The sequence below is a fragment of the Hypanus sabinus genome, chromosome 1 (assembly GCF_030144855.1).
Source record: "Hypanus sabinus isolate sHypSab1 chromosome 1, sHypSab1.hap1, whole genome shotgun sequence".
Lineage (NCBI taxonomy): Eukaryota > Metazoa > Chordata > Chondrichthyes > Myliobatiformes > Dasyatidae > Hypanus > Hypanus sabinus.
In genome coordinates this window covers 104,364,799-104,384,663 of record NC_082706.1, presented here as the reverse complement: position 1 = coordinate 104,384,663, position 19,865 = coordinate 104,364,799, and the positions used below count along the sequence as shown (strand labels likewise).

The window sequence follows — 19,865 nt, the reverse complement described above, 5'->3', positions numbered from 1 at the left end:
CAAAAAGTGAACTATTATATTCATATTTTCAGCATGCGATACCACAGCATGCCAGGAGGGCAGCCTGTATACATTAAACTGACAAAATATTTGGCTGGGTACATTTTAAAAGGCACTAATATAAAGTAATATAATTTAACTTGACTTAATCATGGCATAAAATGCTCAACCTTTACATTTATTAGAACAATTCCACTGCTTTTGAATACCAAACAGTGCCCAGAACCAATTTGAGTTACCTCAATTACCACTGCAGCACCTTAACAATTCAACCTGCACCTTCTATAAATTGATGATCCTGTGGCGACACATTTCCTGGCACATCCGAACCGACTCACAATCAGATAGCCTACGGGGGTTTGCGAGCACAGAGCTTTGGAGCCTCTGCGCCACGAGGGAGGCTTAAAAAAGTGAGGCTGAAGATTTCGAATAAAGTTTTTTCCTTCGACTGCAGTTACCGACTCCGTGTCGTAATTTTAGCGCTGCGTGTAGCACACCGCTACAATCCCTTGAATCTACTGCTGGATTTCAAGACCTTGGTGTTCTAAAGGCTAGAAGAGAGTAATAGCTTTCAAAATATCACCTTTTGTAAGTAATATAGGCTTGGAGAGAGATTATGGGTTGATCTTTACTTAATTTTTGTCCCCGGCACCACATCCTCATGATCAATACAATCGTTTTTAAAACAAAAATCACCTTGTTTCATCATCAAGTGCTACATCACTTCCCAGTTCTGAAACACTGGGGCAATTCCATTGCTATTTTTCAAACAACATCTCAAAAGTTACTTTTACATTCCACATTAGACTCAGTGGGGAATAAGCATGCGCCTGCCAGGTTGGACATCAATGTGTGGCAAGAACGATCAGGCCTTGGTATTGAAGCAGCAAAAGTCACCTTCCAGAATGTTGATCCAACACTTTCAGCATTCAAACTGAGAGAGTTCATTGGATTTGATGGCAGTTCCTTAATAGAATGGATTCCCAGCACAACCATATTATGCAACAACTACTTCCCGTGGTAATGTAAATCTACTTGAGCCAGCTGAGGACAACAACAAGAATGGCACCACAGATAGATATTTTCAGATAGGCAAGCAAAAATGGAATATAAAAAAAGAAAGGTTGGCCTTCAGAACAACAGGATATTGCTTGTTGAAGAGAGTCTACAGAATACTCCTGCTCAGAGGAATCCATCTGAGTTCATAGATGAAATACAAAGTAAGTATAAGGGTAGAGTAATAATTAGGAAGGCACAAGGAAGATTGGCTTTGTTAATGTTTCAAAGTACATACCATAGAACCATTTCAGAAAGTGAATCACACACTAAGACCATTAAACCCAACACATGAGAAAATAAACAAATTACACAAACAGCAAAAAGTGAGCATATAACACACAGAATATTAAACATAAAACCACAGAGATCCCAAAACACAGTCCAGGAGCTGATGATCCAATCTGCTCAGCACTCTGATAATGGCAGCAGGCCAAAGCGCGCAAAGCACCTCAATCAAATCACACAAATAGTAAAAAAGAGTAAATCAGAATACATGGTACGTGAGTCCCCAAAAGCAAATCCACAGCCATGGAGTGTGTTCAGCACAGAGGATATTGCACATCAAACCACAGACATCCCGAAAAGGAGTCCACAGTCAAAAGCCAGCTAAGCGATTGTACCTTGAAATAATGGACCCTTGACTCCTGCACCTTCCACTGGCAACAAGTGGGACACAACTTGAATATAGGTAGATGGTGCTGAACACCCATTCATTTTTCACTCTTGACCTCGTTAATTTTAACCTTGCTTGACAGTTTAATTGCTGCAGAGTAATTGGAGCCGACTACAGGATTGTACTCTGCCATTAGGGATGGATGGCCACCCTGCACATTCCATTCTCAACCTTGCCAAAGCCCCCAAGAGATCACAAAAGTGCCAGATCATTTAGTTGGTTCAAAAATAGATTAAAATGGAAATTAAAGGTAGCAATCAATCACAGCTCAGAAGTATATGTAAAAGAAGAAGAATATCTAGTAGTGTCGTGAGCTGTTTGCAGGATATCTCCCCATTGATCATTAGCGCCATCTTGCCAGAACATTATGGAGCAAAGGGAGCATAAAAGTACAAACAACTTGCTGCATCTGCACGAAGCATTTGTGAGACCACACCTTCACTATTTTGGCTTCTTTACTGCAATTTACAGTCCAATTGTTTAGAAAAGACTTAAGTTGATTATTGGGGAATGCTTGCTTTATGAGGAACAGTTGTGCAGATTGGGTTGATATTCTGTAGAATTCAGTAAATTGAGAAGTAATTGAAACAAAGATTCCAAAAGGACATGTAAAAGCTGACAAGCTACTCCATCCCACCCTCAAGAGAGGAAACAGAATAAGGGAACACATTTTCAGAATAAGGTTAACTCCAAAACTGAGATTAATGTTGTTACTCAGAGAGTTATGAATGTTCAGAATCGCTATCCCAGGGAACTATATTTAAAGCTGAGAGAAACAATTGGGAACTAAAGGGGAGTTACAGACTATGGATCAACCAACAGGAAAATTAAATTCATTGTTGGATCAACCATGAACTTAATGGAACAGACTGTCAGGAACCTACATTCAACCCCTGCTCCTAGTTCTTATATTCTTTTTGGATGTCAGCAACATCCACTATCTTGGTGTATACAAAATGCAAGGGGAAGGTCAACTTCCCATCCATTTAGTATTGCACGTTAAAGATGTCTCCATTTCAGGATTGATTAAAAGACAATCAATCTTGAACAGATTGACTTCTGCCTAAACAAATAATGTCCAATTGTTAAACCATTTAGAAAAGGCCCCTTCTCCCAAAGGTACGGCCCACAGCCCTGCAAAATTGGACTTCTGTTCAGAATGAGATGTGTGGGCAATAGCAGAAAATTCCTGGAATGTTTAGATACTGCAATGAGGCACATTTGATTCTGGTCAGCATCTGAATATGATGAAATCAGTAAATTTAGCAAGATAATTACAAATGTACTGAGAAGGCAGCTTTTGGTTAAAATGGGTAATTTAGCCATGGCAATGCAGGACACCCTAATACACTCCTGAAAATTTCCCCAGAGAGATCACTGTTCCTCCCTCCACCCCAATGCCAATCCATTATTTTATTTATTAGAAAATAAAAGGAGGGGATTCTAAATCATATCCACAGGCTTCATCTACAGGCAACTTGCAGTTAATACCAATTGCTGAGTAGTCCTATCTCAATTGTTTGGCGGAGCATCTGAAAAGGCATTTTCTGGCGGAACGAGAAATAAAGAGTAGGCTAAATGAAGGGGCACACATGTGAAATGTCAACTACTTATCCCTCATTGAAGGCCAGATGATAAGCACATTATCTATGTTTTAAGTTTGCAACATAGCATTTTTTGTCTCTGAGGTTAACGGGATAAAAAGCTCAGGTTACCATATAAACCAACCTTGCTGGAATTTGGGAGTACTGGAATTTCAGACACTGCTGGAGCTATTAACATAACCCTCAGCTCCTTCCACTCAGTATTTACTCAAGGTACCATGAGGCAACATACTTCCTTACTTTTTCAATTCCCAAGCTTTTAGTCAATATACTTTTCCTTATGGTCAAAATCTGGTGAAATCTACACTGACTTCAGAGTTAGTAAGTAAATCTGAAAAATTGATGAACAATGCCAGAAGTCTAAAGAAATTAAAAATCAAAACAGAAAATGTGGTCAAATAGAATACTTCTAAGATGTTAATATATAAGCTTTTATTAAACTCCTGATGGAGAAGTAATCTCGATAGGTTTACCAACCAATTCAACAACATTTATTATGGTTTATCATTTGCTCAAATGGATCAAATACAAAAGGACACCTTTTGAGGAAGATGGTTGACCAGGTACACAAGAGGAAGAATAAAGAATCCATTCTGATGACATGGCAATTCAAACTATTCACACATTGCACCTCATTGCCACAATACCATTCAACAGCGACTCAACTGAACTTATAACTGCTGTCATGATCACCGCTTGGCCACAAGAGTTTTAAATTTTTAACTTTTTCTGCCAACATTTTACTGCTCCACTCTTATATTATATGGTAAGTAAATATGTAAATAGGACTATGAGACCTACGAACCTGAAGAAGGTCTCAATTAAAAGTTCCATCCATAATACTCAGGAATATTCTCTGGAAGTTATCTACTGTATCTTCTATGTTAGAGGTACTTAAATCTCTTAAACACAAAGATATTCTGCAAACGCTAGAAATCCAGTTCAGCACACAAAATACTAGAGAAACTCAACAGGCCAGGGAGCAGCTATCTAAGAAACTCCTAGAAACATAGAAAACCTACAGCACAATACAGGCCCTTCAGCCCAGAAGGTTGTACCGAACAAGTCCCTACTATAGAAATAACGAGCCTTACCTATAGCCCTCTATTTTTCTAAGCTCCATGTGCCTATCCAAAAGTCTCTTAAAAGACCATATCGTATCCACCTCCACCACCTTTGCCAGCAGCCCATTCCAAGCACTCACCACTCTCTGAGTGAAAAAACTTACCCCTGACATCTCCTCTGTACCTACTCCCCAGCACCTTAAACCTGTGTCCTCTTGTGGCAACCATTTCAGCCCTGGGGAAAAGCCTCTGACTATCCACATTTATTTCTACTATCAAAGTGCATGACTATGCATTTTTCAACATTGTATTTCATTTGCCTCTCTCTTGCTTATTCTCCTAATCTGTCTAACTCCTTCTGCAGCCTGTTTCCTACTTGCCCCTTCATGAATCTTTGATCATCTGCAAACTTGGCGTTAAGTCATCTATTCCATCATCTAAATCATTGATATTCAGTATACAAAGCAGTCCCAACACCAACCCCTGCAGAACACTACTAGTCACTGGCAGCCAACCAGAAAAGGATCCTTGTGTTCCCACTCATTGCCTCCTACCAATCAGCCAATGCTCTAACCATGTTAGTAACCTTCCTGTGATACTAAGGGCTGTAAACTTGGTAAGCAGCCTTATGTGTAGCACCTTGTCAAAGGTCTTCTGAAAGTCCAAATATACAACATCCACTGCATCCTCTTTATCTATCCTACGCGTAATATCCTTAAAGAATTCCAACAGGATCGCCAGGCAAGATTTTCCCTTTAGGAAACCAAACTAACTTTGTACTATCTTGACCTGAGTCACTAAGTATTTCATAACCTCATCCTTAAAAAGTGACTCCAACATCTTCCCAACCACTGAGGTCAGACTAACTGGTCTATAATTTCCTCTCTGCTGCCTTCCTCCTTTCTTAAAGAGTGGAACGACATTTGCAATTTTCCAGTCCTCTGACACCATGCCAGAGTCCAATGATTTTGGAAAGATCATTACTAATGCCTCCACAATCTCTACCACTAACTCCTTCAGAACCCTAGGCTGCAGTGCATCTGGTCCAGGTGACTTATGTACCCTTAGGTCTTTCAGCTTTTTGAGCACCTTCTCTCTTGTAACAGTAACTGCTCTCACTTCTCTTCCCTCACAACTTGCAACATCTGGCACACTGCTCCTGTCTTCCACAGTGAAGACTGATGCAAAATACCCATTTAATTCATCTGTCATCTCCTTGGCCCGTTATTATTTCTCCAGTTTCATTTTCTAGTGGTCCTATATTAACTCCTATCTCTCTTATTTTTTTTTACATACTTGAAAAAGCTTTTACTATTTACTTTGATATTATTTGCTAGCTTGCTTTCATATTTCATCTTTTCCCTCCTAATGATTCTTTTAGTTGCTCTCTGTAGGGTTTCAAAAGCTTCCCAATCCTCTTTCAACTAATTTTTGCTTTGTTGAATGCCCTTTCTTTTGCTCTTACATGAGCTTTGACTTCCCTTGTCAGCCACAACTGTATTATTTTCCTATTTGAGTATTTCTTTTTTTTTAATACATCTATCCTGTACCTTCCTCATTTTCCCCAGAGATGCACGCCATTGCTGCTCTGCTGTCATCTCTGCCAGTAAGTCCTTGTATTTTGGCCAACTCCTTTCTCATACCACTGTAATTTCCTTTACTCCACTGAAATACTGCTACTTTACTTTCTCCCTATCAAATTTCAAGTTAAATATTGTGATTACTGCCTCCTAAGGGTTATTTTACCTTGAGCTCCCTAATCACCTCTGGTTCATTACATTAACACCCAATCCAGTACAGCTGATCCCCTAGTAGGCTCAATGACAAGTAGACCTAGTAGACTCCTGCCCTCCATCTGACAATGTGACATGCATGATGGGACTCCACTAACCCACCTCAAATTCATTAACTTAGATTTATCCCAGCTTCTGGTTAACTGTTTCTTCCTTATCCCCTCTTTCTTGAGGACTGTGCACTAAATCTAACTGGGGAGGAGAATTACAATTGGGCATAAGCTTCCCAAATTTGATGAATACTGGGGCTCATAGAAACATAGAAAACCTACAGCACAATACAGGCCCTTTGACCCACAAAGCTGTGCCAAACATGTCCCTAACAGAGAAATTACCTAGGGTTAACAATAGCCCTCTATATTTTTGAGCTCCATATACCCATCCAGGAGTCTCTTAAAAGACCCTATCATATCCGCCTCCACCCTCACTGCCAGCAGCCCATTCCATGCACTCACCACTCTCTGTGTAAAAAACTTACCCCTGATATCTCCTCTGTACCTACTTCCAAGCACCTTAAAACTATGCCCTCTCATGCTAGCCGTTTCAGCCTTGGTAAAAAGCCTCTGACTATCCATATGATCAATGTCTCTCATCATCTTATACACCTCTATCAGGTCACCTCTCATCCTCCATCACTCCAAGGAGAAAAGGCCGAGTTCACTCAACCTATTCTCATAAGGCATGCTCCCCAATCCAGGCAACATCCTTGTAAATCTCCTCTGCACCCTTTCTACAGCTTCCACATCCTTCCTATAGTGACGCAACCAGAACTGAGCACAATATCCAAGTGGGGCCTGACCAGGGTCCTATATAGCTGCAACATTACTTCTCGGCTCTTAAATTCAATTTCACAATTGATGAAGGCCAATACTCCATACACTTTCTTAACCACTGAGTCAACCTGCGCAGCTGCTTAGAGCGTCCTATGGACTCAGAACCCAAGATCCCTCTGATCCTCCACACCGCCAAGAGTCTTACCACTAATACTATATTCTGCCATCATATTTGACCTACCAAAATGAACCACTTCACACTTATCTGGGTTAAACTCCTTCTGCTACATTAATGATAGAAAAATGGAGGGCTATGCAGGAGGGAAGGATTATATTGATCTTAAGAGTAACCTGATCTTTACTGCACTGTTCAGTGTTCCAAAACAGTCTCTTTGAAAGCTGCAACATATTTACGTAGACATCCTGGACACATAACTTAGCCACATAGAAAATCCAACTTAAGGATAGCCTCCAAAAACCAAAGGAGGTTTAAAAATATTCAATGAAGAATGAATGCAACAAAATAATTAGGGGGAGTGAACACATTATTGGTTAAATTTCTAAAATAAATCTACTGCAAAATTATCCTTATGCTCGTAGCTTGCTGTTTCTGATGTATAATACAGCAAAATCATAAACTAGACAGAGCAATGGTGAAGTTATCAGTGACGGTAAATGAACCTTTCCTATAGAGCAGTTAGAAATAACTATATTCAGAAAAATAACTTTAAAAAATGTCCCAATGTCTCCGACAGCAAAAGAAGGCAATGACTGCCCTGAGAAAACTCCACAAAGACGTGGATTGAACAATTTTATGAGGAAGCCATTATTTCAGTTACATGATGGATTATGTGTTTATTTATTGGATGAACAAAATATCAGCATAGTACCCTGATCAGCATTGCCATTGAAAGTCTGCTAAGATTTCTAAGCATCTTAAATTTTAATCATATTGACTTCTGATTATTATTTCTTTGACATGCCTTTCAAAATCCAATTTCCAAGTTTAAATCAGAGATTACAATTACAAAAAAACTGCATTTTTTATGCCTTCAACAGTCAGAGTTGACAAAACACATAATATATTTAACAAGTTTATTTAAGTTTCTGCAAATGATATATTTATGCAAATTATTACTAAATGATGTTACAGATTTTGAAGCAATTCCATTGTAATGTCTCATACAATTATAAATAGTGACAGCCCATTTAGAATAGCTTCACCATCTTCACATTACACACCACTACCATTCACTTTTCAATGCCAATGTAGGATGGGTTACAAAAGATGATGCTGGAGGAGACCCTCAATTCCCCCCCCACCCCAATACCCAATACCAGAAACATTCTTTACTTTAAATGTGATACTAACCAATGTTTCAGGATTTGTGGGTGACATTCCAGCAATAAATTTTAAACTACATGCAACTAATTTTGAGATAATCATTGTAGTTTCTGTGCTTGCACATTGCAATTCTGTTAACTGCCCATAAAAAGAGCAAACGCACTGTTGCGCTATTATATACCAGGTTTAATGCAGGACAACAATTTAGAAATGCATCAAATTATTAAGCTAATAAAACAGTATTGGTACATTAGATAACAAGGACATTTAAAGTTTTAGTACTTCATGCTTAACGAGTCCCAATTAATTTAATCCGATTTGTTCCCTATTCAATAGCTAGGACAGTAATTCCTTCTGAGCCTTTGCTCAGGAACGTACCTCAAAATACCATGCAAAAGAAATCAAGCAACAAACTCTCTTTGCACTTAGAACAACCCCAGAGAAATGTAGTCTTATTCCATATGTTCACTGGGTTTTGCCAAGGACCTGGCAGATTTCTGCTAGAGGGCAGTTCTTGGTCCTGAATAGAGTATCCAGCTCACCACAATTCCAGATGGACCCATACCACCTCCTGATGAATTTATAAATGGAGGCATCATAACACAGCAGTGCCGAATGCCATATTTCCACTCATCTGCTCACCCAGTCTCAGATTTATTGCTGAGTATTATACTGGGTCAAGGAAGACTGTCAGCTTTGGAAACAAAACATGTTTTCCACTTGGATAAAACTCTGCCAGGCAGTATTCTTAGGTTAAAGCCTTCTTTTCATGAGGCCCACAATAAATCCGGTGTCTACTGCAGTCAATCATTTTCATGTCTACTTCACTCATACTTATAGTCAGAGAGGCAACCTACAACAAATAACAATCAGTTTGCTGATGCAGGCCATGTCCCTCCAAGGCTGCCAGTAAAACTCCAAGATGACTCCATTCGACCATAAGACATTGGAGTAGAATTAGACCATTTGTCCAATCGAGCCGGCTAATTCTCTGCAACCTTTGATGCCATATCCTATCCAGAATCTATCAAGATCTGCCTTAAAGCACCCAATGACCTGGCCTCCACAGCTACCTGTAATAATAAATTTCACAAATTCACCACCCTCTAGTTAAAGAATTTTTTTTGCATCTCTGTTTTAAATGCACACCCTTCTATCCTGAGGCTGTGCCCTCTTGTCCTGGACTCGCCCACTATGGGAAACATCATTCCCACATCTACTCGGCATTTGACAGGTTTCAATGAGGTTCACCACCACCCCATCCTTCTAAATTCCAGCGAGTACAGGCCCAGAGCTATCAAAGTTCTCGTATGATAACCCTTTTATTCCTGGAATCATCCTTGTGAACCTTTTCTGAACCCTCTCCAATACTAGCACATTTTTTCTTAGATGAGGAGCTCAAAACTGAAGGTCCAAATTTGTAACATCCACTGCATCTCCTTTCTCAATCCTATTTTTAATCTCCTCAAGAAATTCCAACATTTTCCCTGAAGTAAACTATGCTGACTTGGTCCTAACTTGTCTTATGTCTCCAAGTACTCCATAACCTCATCCTTAACCACTGACTGTAAAATATACCCAACCACTGAGGTGCTGGTAAATCTCCTCTGCACCCTTTCTATGGTTTCCACATCCTTCCTATAGTGAGGCAAATAGACAGTACTCCAAGAGGGGTCTGACCAGATTCCTAGATACCTGTAACATTACCTCTTGGCTCTTGAACTCAATCCCACGGTTGATGAAGGCCAATGCACTGTATGCCTTCCTAGCCACAGAGTCAATCAACCTGTACAGCAGCTTTGAGTGTCCTATGGACATGGACCCCAAAATCCCTCTGATCCTCCACACTGCCAAGAGTCTTACCATTAATACTATATTCTGCCATTATATTTGACCTACTGAAATGAACCACCTCACACTTAGCTGGGTTGAACTCCAAAAGCCACTTCTCAACCCAGTTTTGCATCCTATCGATGTCCCACTGTAACCTTGACAGCCCTCCACACTATCCACAACACCTCCAACCTTTGGGTATCATCAGCAAATTTACTAACTCATCTCTTCACTTCCTCATCCAGGTCATTTATAAAAATCACAAAGAGAAGGGGTCCCAGAACAGATCCCTGAGGCACACCACTGGTCATGCCAATTCTGGATCCACAAAGCAATGTCCCCTCTGATCCCATGCCTCTTTGCTTTCTCAATAAGCCTTGCATAGTTTAGATAGGCCTTGGTCAGCATGGACAAGCTGAGCCTGTTTCATGTTGTATAGTTCTATGACTTTACTTAAAACTCCTTTCTACTAAATCACTGCTAAGGTTGTCCTCTGGTCTCATAACTGTGTACAAGAAAGCATACACATTGAGGATCTCTTACTACTTTTTTTTAAAACAGCCTTTGCACTTTCTCCCCCTTGACTCAATTTTATCTGGAAGATATCAAACTGAAAATTAATCCAGAATGTCTTAACATGATTCTGTCAACAAGACTAATTCTTTCAAGTTTAATGCCACATTAACCATAAACCAGAAAACACAAAGAATAACTCCAGAAATATTATTTTCAAAAAACTATTACTTGAGGTCGCACACTGTGAATGCCATTTTATGTTTTCCCTTCAAAAAACTCAGAAGCAATGCAATTAACTTTTGCCACTTTGCTTATATCAAGATATCTTTATATTGTAAAACTTTGATGAACTTTGTCAGAATCCATGATATTCCAAAGTTCAGCAATTCCTACACATGTTAGTTGCCTTTCATGAGGCTAAAAGTGGGTCAATTGCACTGGGGAGTGCAGAGAGCAGGATGACAGGTGAGGTAAAGTTTGCATGGAGGTGGGAAAACTGAACTGACATCAAAACAGAAAGGAGGATGGAGAAGCAAGTATTTCACATAGTTGGAAGAGAAGTTGAAGTGATTGTGAATCCAGATGTTGTGATATAAATTTGAACCAGCAATTTTGGCAAAGCCAAGAGTTGGACCCTGCCAAGAGTGCCCAGAAAGCTACGGTCCAAGCTAACACATAGCATCTCATGGAAATTGATCTTTGGATAAACTGTGCCAAATTGTCAAATGTATTATAAGGTTAAGTGTGCAGCTGAAAAGAGTTGTGTGTGAAATACTGAGTTAACTTCATGAGCCAGTGAAACTACATGTGGAGAAAGAAGACTATTACGCAGAGAAGAGCTTCAGTAAACTGACATATAACTTGGGTAGCAAGCAGGAGAAATTGATAAAATAGAACTTGGACAGGGGTCAATACAAAAGTAGAAAGAGGAACATCAAGGATGCATGTTGAAATAAGAGCGTGCCTAAAAGTTCATCCCCACTCTACTGATGAAATGATCTTTCAAGGCAGAGTACAACACACCAGTACTAGTGCATCATTAAAGAGGTAAAGGGTCCAACAAAGGTAAGAACACATTAGAGTCCTTGGGGGGAAAATAGAAACTAGTTAAAGCTAACATGATTACATCAGAATGAAGGATTCAAAGCAAAATAGATTAACTTGTGGTACTAATGGAAATAACCTTTAACAAAACGGAGACAAAAGTGATTGCCCGCAAGAAAAGGAATTGCAGGTTTGTATATGATAACATACAAGTACTGTGTAAGTAAATTTACTTTGAACTTGAACTTTAATTTACATTGGGAAATTTTCTGAAGCCCTTCAAAATTTGGATGAAGTAATGAAGCTGTGAAGAGCTTTCTGAACAAAGTATTACACACTGTCTGTTGCTGTTGAAATGCATGCTCTGCGTTTAATTGCAGCCAATGCAACTGCAAGCAAAATTGTGGAAGAGGTGAATGAAGGGAAGTTGGAGGTATAGAACATCGAACAAAGCCTTCAGCCCACAATATGTGCACCAAACACTGCCAAATTAAACCAAACCTGTACATGATCCATACCACTCCATTCCTCATATATTCACCTGTCTAACAGCTTTCTAAACACCACTAAGTGTCCATATTGTATCCGCCCCCAACATGCTGTATTCGAGGCACCTACCACCCTCTGTGTAAAATGCCCATCCCTGACATCTCCCCTATACTTTCTTCACTCACCTTAAATGGATGTCCTCTGGTACTGCCCATTGCTACTCTGGGGAAAAAGGCGTCGGCTGTCCATTTTATCTATCTCTCTCATAATTTTATACACTTTTACTCCTCCTTCAACTAAGCCCAGGGTGCTCAACCTTTCATTATTTTTGCTAGAGAAAAGATTCTGACTGCTCACCCTATCTATAACTTACTAACTTACTAAATTTCTGTCACGTCTCCCCTTTGACTCTGACACTTCAGAGAAAACAACCAAAGTTTGTGAAACTTCTCCTTTTAGCTCATACCTTCTAATTTAGGCAGCATTCTGGTAAAACCTTTCTGCGTCCTTTTCAAAGCCTCCACACCTTTTGAATGTTAACGATTTTCCTAAATGTCAGCAATCACAAAGGTGTACTTGAAAACGCACAGGTTCACTCATTTGTTTAAGACGTGCTTCGTATTTGAAATGAAACACAGACTCTTTCAAACATTTTGAACTAGTATGAGTACTTGTCGCAATGTATAACTGCAGGAATTAATAGCGCAACAAGATTTGAAACAAACTTACCGATTCACACTCTCTGAGCTTTTTCTGAGCACCATCAAAATCAAAATTCACATACAGGCACTCCACAAATTCTGTGATTGGGTCTTTGTATGTGTAAGACTCCTGCAACAAACATCAAAAAAATAAAATTACTGAAGTGAAATAGCAGTAATCATGAAGTTGCACATCACTACCACCTCTGTTTCTAAGCAGGTTTCAAAACTGAAGGACAGTTCAGTGAAATGACATGACACACCTTTACATGGTAAAAGATTCTTCCAGTACAATCAATTTCTTTTCAGAGCTATTATGCACAAGAAAAATCAATTGTTCTAGTTCACATGAAACCTATTCCAGGATTATTTAGTTGATTGTTCATACATAAAAGCTCACACAAAGTTAATTGTTGGCTATTAAAATATTAATATCACAGACTGCAAAGACAGCTTGATGTTCAGCACAGTTAAATATAGAAATAGACTAACTGTTCTTATTTTCCAAACCACCAGCCCATAATAGTAAATCTAAAGCATGCATTTTGTTTCTGTATGCAAGATCCTTCTACATAACTTTTATCATAGATATTTCAAATCTTGCAAATTTTTAAAAAAATGTAATTTGGGTTCTTTGAATCCAACCTTTTGTGGGTCTCTGGTACCGCTACAAGTTTGGACAGTGGGAAGCACAAATTCCCTTACTGAAGATTCAAATGATCCACCTGTGTCAAGCCAACAAGTTCAGCAATGGCCAATTGTCTGGGCAGGAAGAGGAAACCAATCGGAGGTGTAAGAGTTTGTATATTAATAATATCCAGAGTCCACTAACTTTGGGTGAAAGCAATCACTCTGTAGGCCTAGCCATGAGTAATGAATAGGAAACAGAGTATGTCTACTGTCTTCAAGGGTGTTAATGTCAGAACAGAATAGAAAACAAGACAATAGAAGAAATAAACCAATCATTGAAATGATGTGGCGGATTGAATATATCCATTGGTTGCCCAATGGGATGAATAACTTGGTTTAATGCTCTTTATTATTCAATGTGTTGAAATTTCAAGAGGAAATTGCAGAATTAGTAATACAAAAAATATCCATTTGTGAAACAAAAACATCAGTTTGATTGCCTGAGACAGATGCAATGAAATTGAATGAATCATCAGAAAGACAGTGACTATTCAATGACACTTGACCTCCAACAGTTTCAAGCTTTTATCAGCTACCATCATTCAGCTCCCTGTTTACTAATTACATCTAACACCACGAGAGAAAGGCAAGACAGGTAGAATAATCCAAAATAATGGTACTCCACAGACTCAACATTGCAGATCCAATGAAAATCTGCTCTTTGCTGCGGAACAATATGCATCATGATCCCAGCAGGTGCAGGTGATTTCAATGCACAGACATCCTTACACAAAGGAACCAGCTGATCAGTTCTCTATATAATCGAAAGGTGCAACTTTGACTAAAATTCTAGCGATGCTACCATTACAGAGCTACTTTATTTTAGGTTATTTAGAGATGTAGCACAGTAACAGACCCTTCCGGCCCATGAGCCTGCACCACCCAATTTTACCCATGAGACAATGAACCTACTAACCTACATGTCTTTGGAATGTGGGAGGAAACCAGAGCACCCCGAGGAAACCCACACACTCACGGAGAGAATGTACAATTCTGCTTACAGTCAGCAACAGAACTGAACTCGGGTCACTGGTGTTGTAATAGTATTATTCTAATCGCCACGCTACTATTCTGTTGCAGCTCTCCATTTTGTTGTCTGCTTACCAAACTGCTTTCATTTAAATGCTGCAATCTGAGATTCCACCATCTAATTCGGGTATAGAACTGATCACCACATGCTGAGCCAAAGTAATTGGAGCCATCACTAAATTATTGGAAAAATTTGACTAGAGTGGCACAGTAGCATCGCGGTTAGTGCATTGCTTTTACAGCAAAGGTTTTAAGATTGGCTTCAATTCCTGCCAGCTGAACGTTCTCCACATGACCACATGGGTTTCTTCCTGGTGCTACAGTTTCCTCCCACATTCCAGATACATTTGTGTTAGGGTGAGTAAAGTGCTGGCATGCTAGGTTACTGCCAAAAGCATGGCTGCACTTGCAGCACTTTCTCGATGCAAAAGATGCATTTCACTAACGTTTTGATGCACATGTGATGAATAAAGCTAATCTATCTGGAATCATCAGCCATTCAAGGAGTTTTAAATGTTACTCCAACTGCAATGTAGGAGCACCTTCACTTAAAGAACTATAGTAGTGCAAGGCAGTGACACAACCCTGCTTTTTAAGAAGAAACCAGGTGGGAAAGTTTAATATGTACTTGCTTTGCCAACCACACCCAGACCCCAAACCCTATAAAAAGCCATCAAATTTAAACTTTGAGCAACACCTGGACTCTGGTAAGTTTTGTCAGGCTTGCCAGAGTAAAGATAAATATACATACACACTGCCTTTGGAACTTTCATTCAAGAGTATTATAGAAACACCCATGAAAGATTAAATTTAAATCCATGTAAACGAGTAGGAACTTTCTGAAGAGATTTGTCAATTTATGTTTGACATGTTTATAATGTACTGCTGCAAAAAGTTAATTTTCAAAGCCCTGAGCATGTGTGCCATGACAATCAACTTCTTTGGAACCTAAGATTAATGTGCATATCCCAAATCTGTTTGAACATCTCTAGAAGGACAAAGGAGAACCATGAGATTTTCACAACTATTTGGTGAGATGAGAGAAATATCAAAGATAAACCAAAATATTCAGAACCAACTAGAATTGAATCAACATATATTCTATATGAAGAATGCTTCAAAATGAGAATTCTTCAAATTCTTTGCATCTCAGATAACAGTTTAAATAGGAATCCTTACCAGCCAAGGTCAACTGCTGGGTCTTCAGTGCAACTACAATTTCTATTCCTGGTTCTGAATCAACTGGCACAGTACCAAGTGTACACCAGCTTTAGTCACTACTAACATTGAAACAGATTAGGGTTGTGTAATATTTTATCCTGGAGAAGTCTCCATTATCTAGCACTCCAAGGTCACTGAATTATTATGGCTACCCATCAACCAAATGGCATGAGTTTTAACAAGTTGTAATGAATTCTACTTCTTTCCTTCTGTAATGAGTATGATCATACTTGGCTGCTTTGTCCAAGTTACTGGAAGTTACTTGTTTTATTTTTGTTCAAAAACCAAGCAAGTTGTTGAAACTGGGAGAACTTACCATGATTATATTCACATTTCCAGTCCACATCAGTTAAAGACTGTGTATCAATCCTTTAAATGCTACAATATAGAGGCCATCCCAGAAATCATCATAGATCTGTGCCAGAAGAATAATTAGCTGGAGAAAGGCAAAACTGAAAGTAGTACAATAGAAGGAACTCAAGGAAGGAAGTGCTGGGATTGCACGCCACGCTAATGAATTTCATAAAGATTAAAATCTAGCCAAAAGAAACTACAATGACTTAATTTTACAAAAATTAATGTTTGCACTGGAAGTGTGAATTAAAAAACATAGTCATTTGGTTGGGTTGATTTTAAATTAATAATTTTCATGCCAAGCTTTTTGATTTCTATAAACAAAGCTGGACAGAAGACAGAACAGGGAATTGCAGGAATACATCCTTTGGAACACACAGGAGCGGTATAAATTTAGTGATGACTATAAAAGTAATGTTAAAAAATATATCACCACTTAAAGAAAGATGAGCAGTATATCCAAACCTGGCCAGTGTAGTCCACCACCAGAAACAAAAAACAAAAAATTCTGGAGAAACAAATTTCAATAGTTTTTTTTCTGAAACTTTTGTCATGATATGATGATTATTCAGTTACCAAGCACCTTCATTATTTTGTGCATTTATTTCAGTTTTCTAGCATCTGCAGAATTTTTCATTTGTAACATAAACATCTCACCCCCAACCCCTAACCTCAATATCCAGGGCATAACAAGCAGAAGAATTCAAAGCAGTTACAGACGAGTGCAAATGTAATGGAAATATTTGTCAAACTTGGCTGCAACCTTACATTTCTTATTTCAGCCCACCCTTGGCATTGAAAATGCTCTTTTCCATTTTCTACTAACCCATCTATAAATCTGCTATATGCTTCATTGCACAAAGGTCCAGACTTTAAAAAGTTGTTCCAAGTTCTTTTTAAAAAAAAAGTTTTCAACACCTGGCACTGATATTGAATCCAGAGAAAAAGCCCACGACAGTACATAGGGGTTTATCAGACCAAAATAAAAGCCAACAAATTGGGTTTTAAATGGAACAATATTTGAATATTCAATCACATTCTTATCAAGGACATGAGAGAGGGTTCAGGTTGTGGTTTGAAAAAGATCTCACAAGCACCTTTAACATGTTACAAATAAAAACCGAAAATGCTAGAAAAAAATCATTGCAGGAAGAGAAAAGCTGAGAAACACTACAGGTTGGAGGAACAAATCACTGATTGGGTGACCACTTTGCAGAACATCTTCAGTTCTTCACTCAGCACACAGGGAGGATCTCGTAGTCCAAGCTACCTGTGAGTTGAATTCTCCATTCTATTCCCAGCCTTACCTCTCTGCATTTGAGCTCTGACACCGACCTAACAAAACTTGGGAAGCAGTGTCTCATCGCACATCCAGGCACATTACAACCCAAAGATTAACAATAAATTTAGATAACCAGTCTTTCCAGTTTGTTATCAGAACTGGTTCATTCTGATGAAAGGTAACCAATTTGTAATGATAATTTCACTTCTTTCTTCCCACAGATGCTGGCTGATCTGCCAAATACTTCCAATTTTTTTTTTATTTCACTAATCTAGCAAATGCAGTAACCCATATCTCACAGTTCCACTGTTTTTCCCTCCTTGTCTCTCCTCTGTCATCCACTATTGACATTGCTCAGACAGATCAGTTGTGATTAATAAGCTTTCACTACTGTGTCTCAGCTAACACCACCATTTGTGTCATTTCGTCCTCTGCCTCCAGCCCATCACACTGCTCCTTCAGCTTTGCCTATTCCTTCATCTTTTCTGCAATTTGAAACATGCCTGTCTCCTAACATTTCCTTGTTCAGGCTTAAAAAGAATCAATCCGAAATGTTAACTTTCTGCACATGCTTTTATTTCAGTTTCTAACATCTCAACTTTAGTTTTCTCAATCACTTTGCAGTCATTTTGCTAGGCTTTTAAAGTATCATGAATATAACTAAGTAGACTGAATCCATTTTTATTTGATTTGAAGAATGCGTCAGAATGAGTTTGCTTCAAGTGTTGACAATGTGCAAAGGCAAAAATGTGTTTTCAGTACAGAAAGGTCAGTATGTTAGCTATGGTAGAAGAGACAGAAAAAGGTGATGCTGGAATTGGCTGAAAATGGGAAGAATTAAGCATGATAAAAGGAAGCATTGCCTCATGAAGGGCAATCCGCCTTTGAAATTGTTTCCCAAGAGAAGTTATAAGATCAGTATGCAACTTGGATCAAATTGAACCAATATCTTGCAGAAATGCACCGTCCACTTTTACCATTAAAAAAATAAGGGTGATGGACAAATGCTGATGCTAGCTAAATTCAATTATATAAATTATTTGAAATACAGCACATGATGTGGTTACTTTTCAATGGATGTTTCAAGTTTGCTAATCATCAGCCGTTAAAAATTATATTATTTTGCTACAGTTCAACACGTTGTCACTTGCTTGAGATTTTACATATTTTATAAATCACATGACAGGTGCACAGTTTCATTAGAGTGCAACATACAAATTCTAATAAATATATAATGCAATGTACTGAAGTTAATACACAATATTGAGAAATAATGTGGAAACTTATTAAAATACACTATTGAACTTAAGCATCTATTTAATTTATTAATCTGTAACATAACAGTGCAGATATTGAGAAAAGTTTATATTGTCAAACACTGCATAAAAATTTTAGCCAGTTGTCCAGTTGTTGCCTGAAGAGAATAACTACCTGCAGTGTTATCACTAAAATTCCAGACAAGCAGTGTGGATAGTGCTACCAATTACTGTAAAATATCGTCAAAACAACCTGTATGTTTTAGTGTAGGCTCATATACATTTTAGATGTCCCACATGCTCTAAGTAGTCCGATAAATACACTAGTGAAATTATTTATCTCTGTCAACTGCATTTTCCAGCCACATCTGGGCCACCAGGAATCACTGTAACATACTTCATTCAGGAGTCCAAGGAACAGACTAACTGACCATATTTGATGGAGTGTATTTGTATAAAAAGGCTTCCTTAGGGGCATCCCAGGTATAGAAGAAAAAGAAAATAGTTCTTAACAATCCATCAAATTGGTTTAACTTATTTTCATGAAATTAATTATTACTGTCTCACATCAATGAGTGCTAGCAAGTAAACTCAAGGCTTATGAGATCATAAGACATAGGAGCAGACTTAGATAAATTGGCCTTTGAGTTTGCTCTGCCATTCCATCATGGCTGATTTATTACCCCCCTTGACTCCATTCTACTGTCTTCTCCCCATAACCTTTGACACCCTCACTAATCAAGAAATTTTCAAACCCTGCTTTTAATATATCCAATGACTTGGCCTCCATAGCTATTCATGGCAATGAATTCCACAGATTCACACCCTCCAGCTAAAGAAATTCCTCCTCATCTCTGTTCTAAAAGGACATACTTGCATTCTGAGGCTATGCCCTCTAGTTCTTGGTTAACATAGGAAATATCCTCTCCTCATCCACTCTGTCTAGGCCTTTCAACATTTGATAGAATATTGTTTCTTTTCTTTTGCCACTAAAAAGTAGGAGAATTTGCAGGTCTAGAAGCAGAAGCATACTAAAGGAGGATGGACGGCAGTTAGCTGAAACATAACTGAAAATACAAATTTAAATCTAGAAAGCTCAGAATTATGTGCCAGATCATAATTGGCAAAAAAGTCAGGTG

The 19,865-nt window shown here is 38.6% G+C and overlaps 1 protein-coding gene across 1 annotated transcript in view; it reads right to left on the bottom strand.

The window, feature by feature from the left end:
- Nucleotides 1-19,865, bottom strand: part of LOC132396041 (eukaryotic translation initiation factor 3 subunit E-A) — a 165,102-nt gene that overhangs the window by 64,848 nt on the left and 80,389 nt on the right. The window contains exon 9 of the mRNA XM_059973374.1: nucleotides 12,923-13,024. Within this exon, the coding sequence (XP_059829357.1) occupies nucleotides 12,923-13,024 (102 nt within the window). The remainder of the gene's footprint in view (nucleotides 1-12,922; nucleotides 13,025-19,865) is intronic.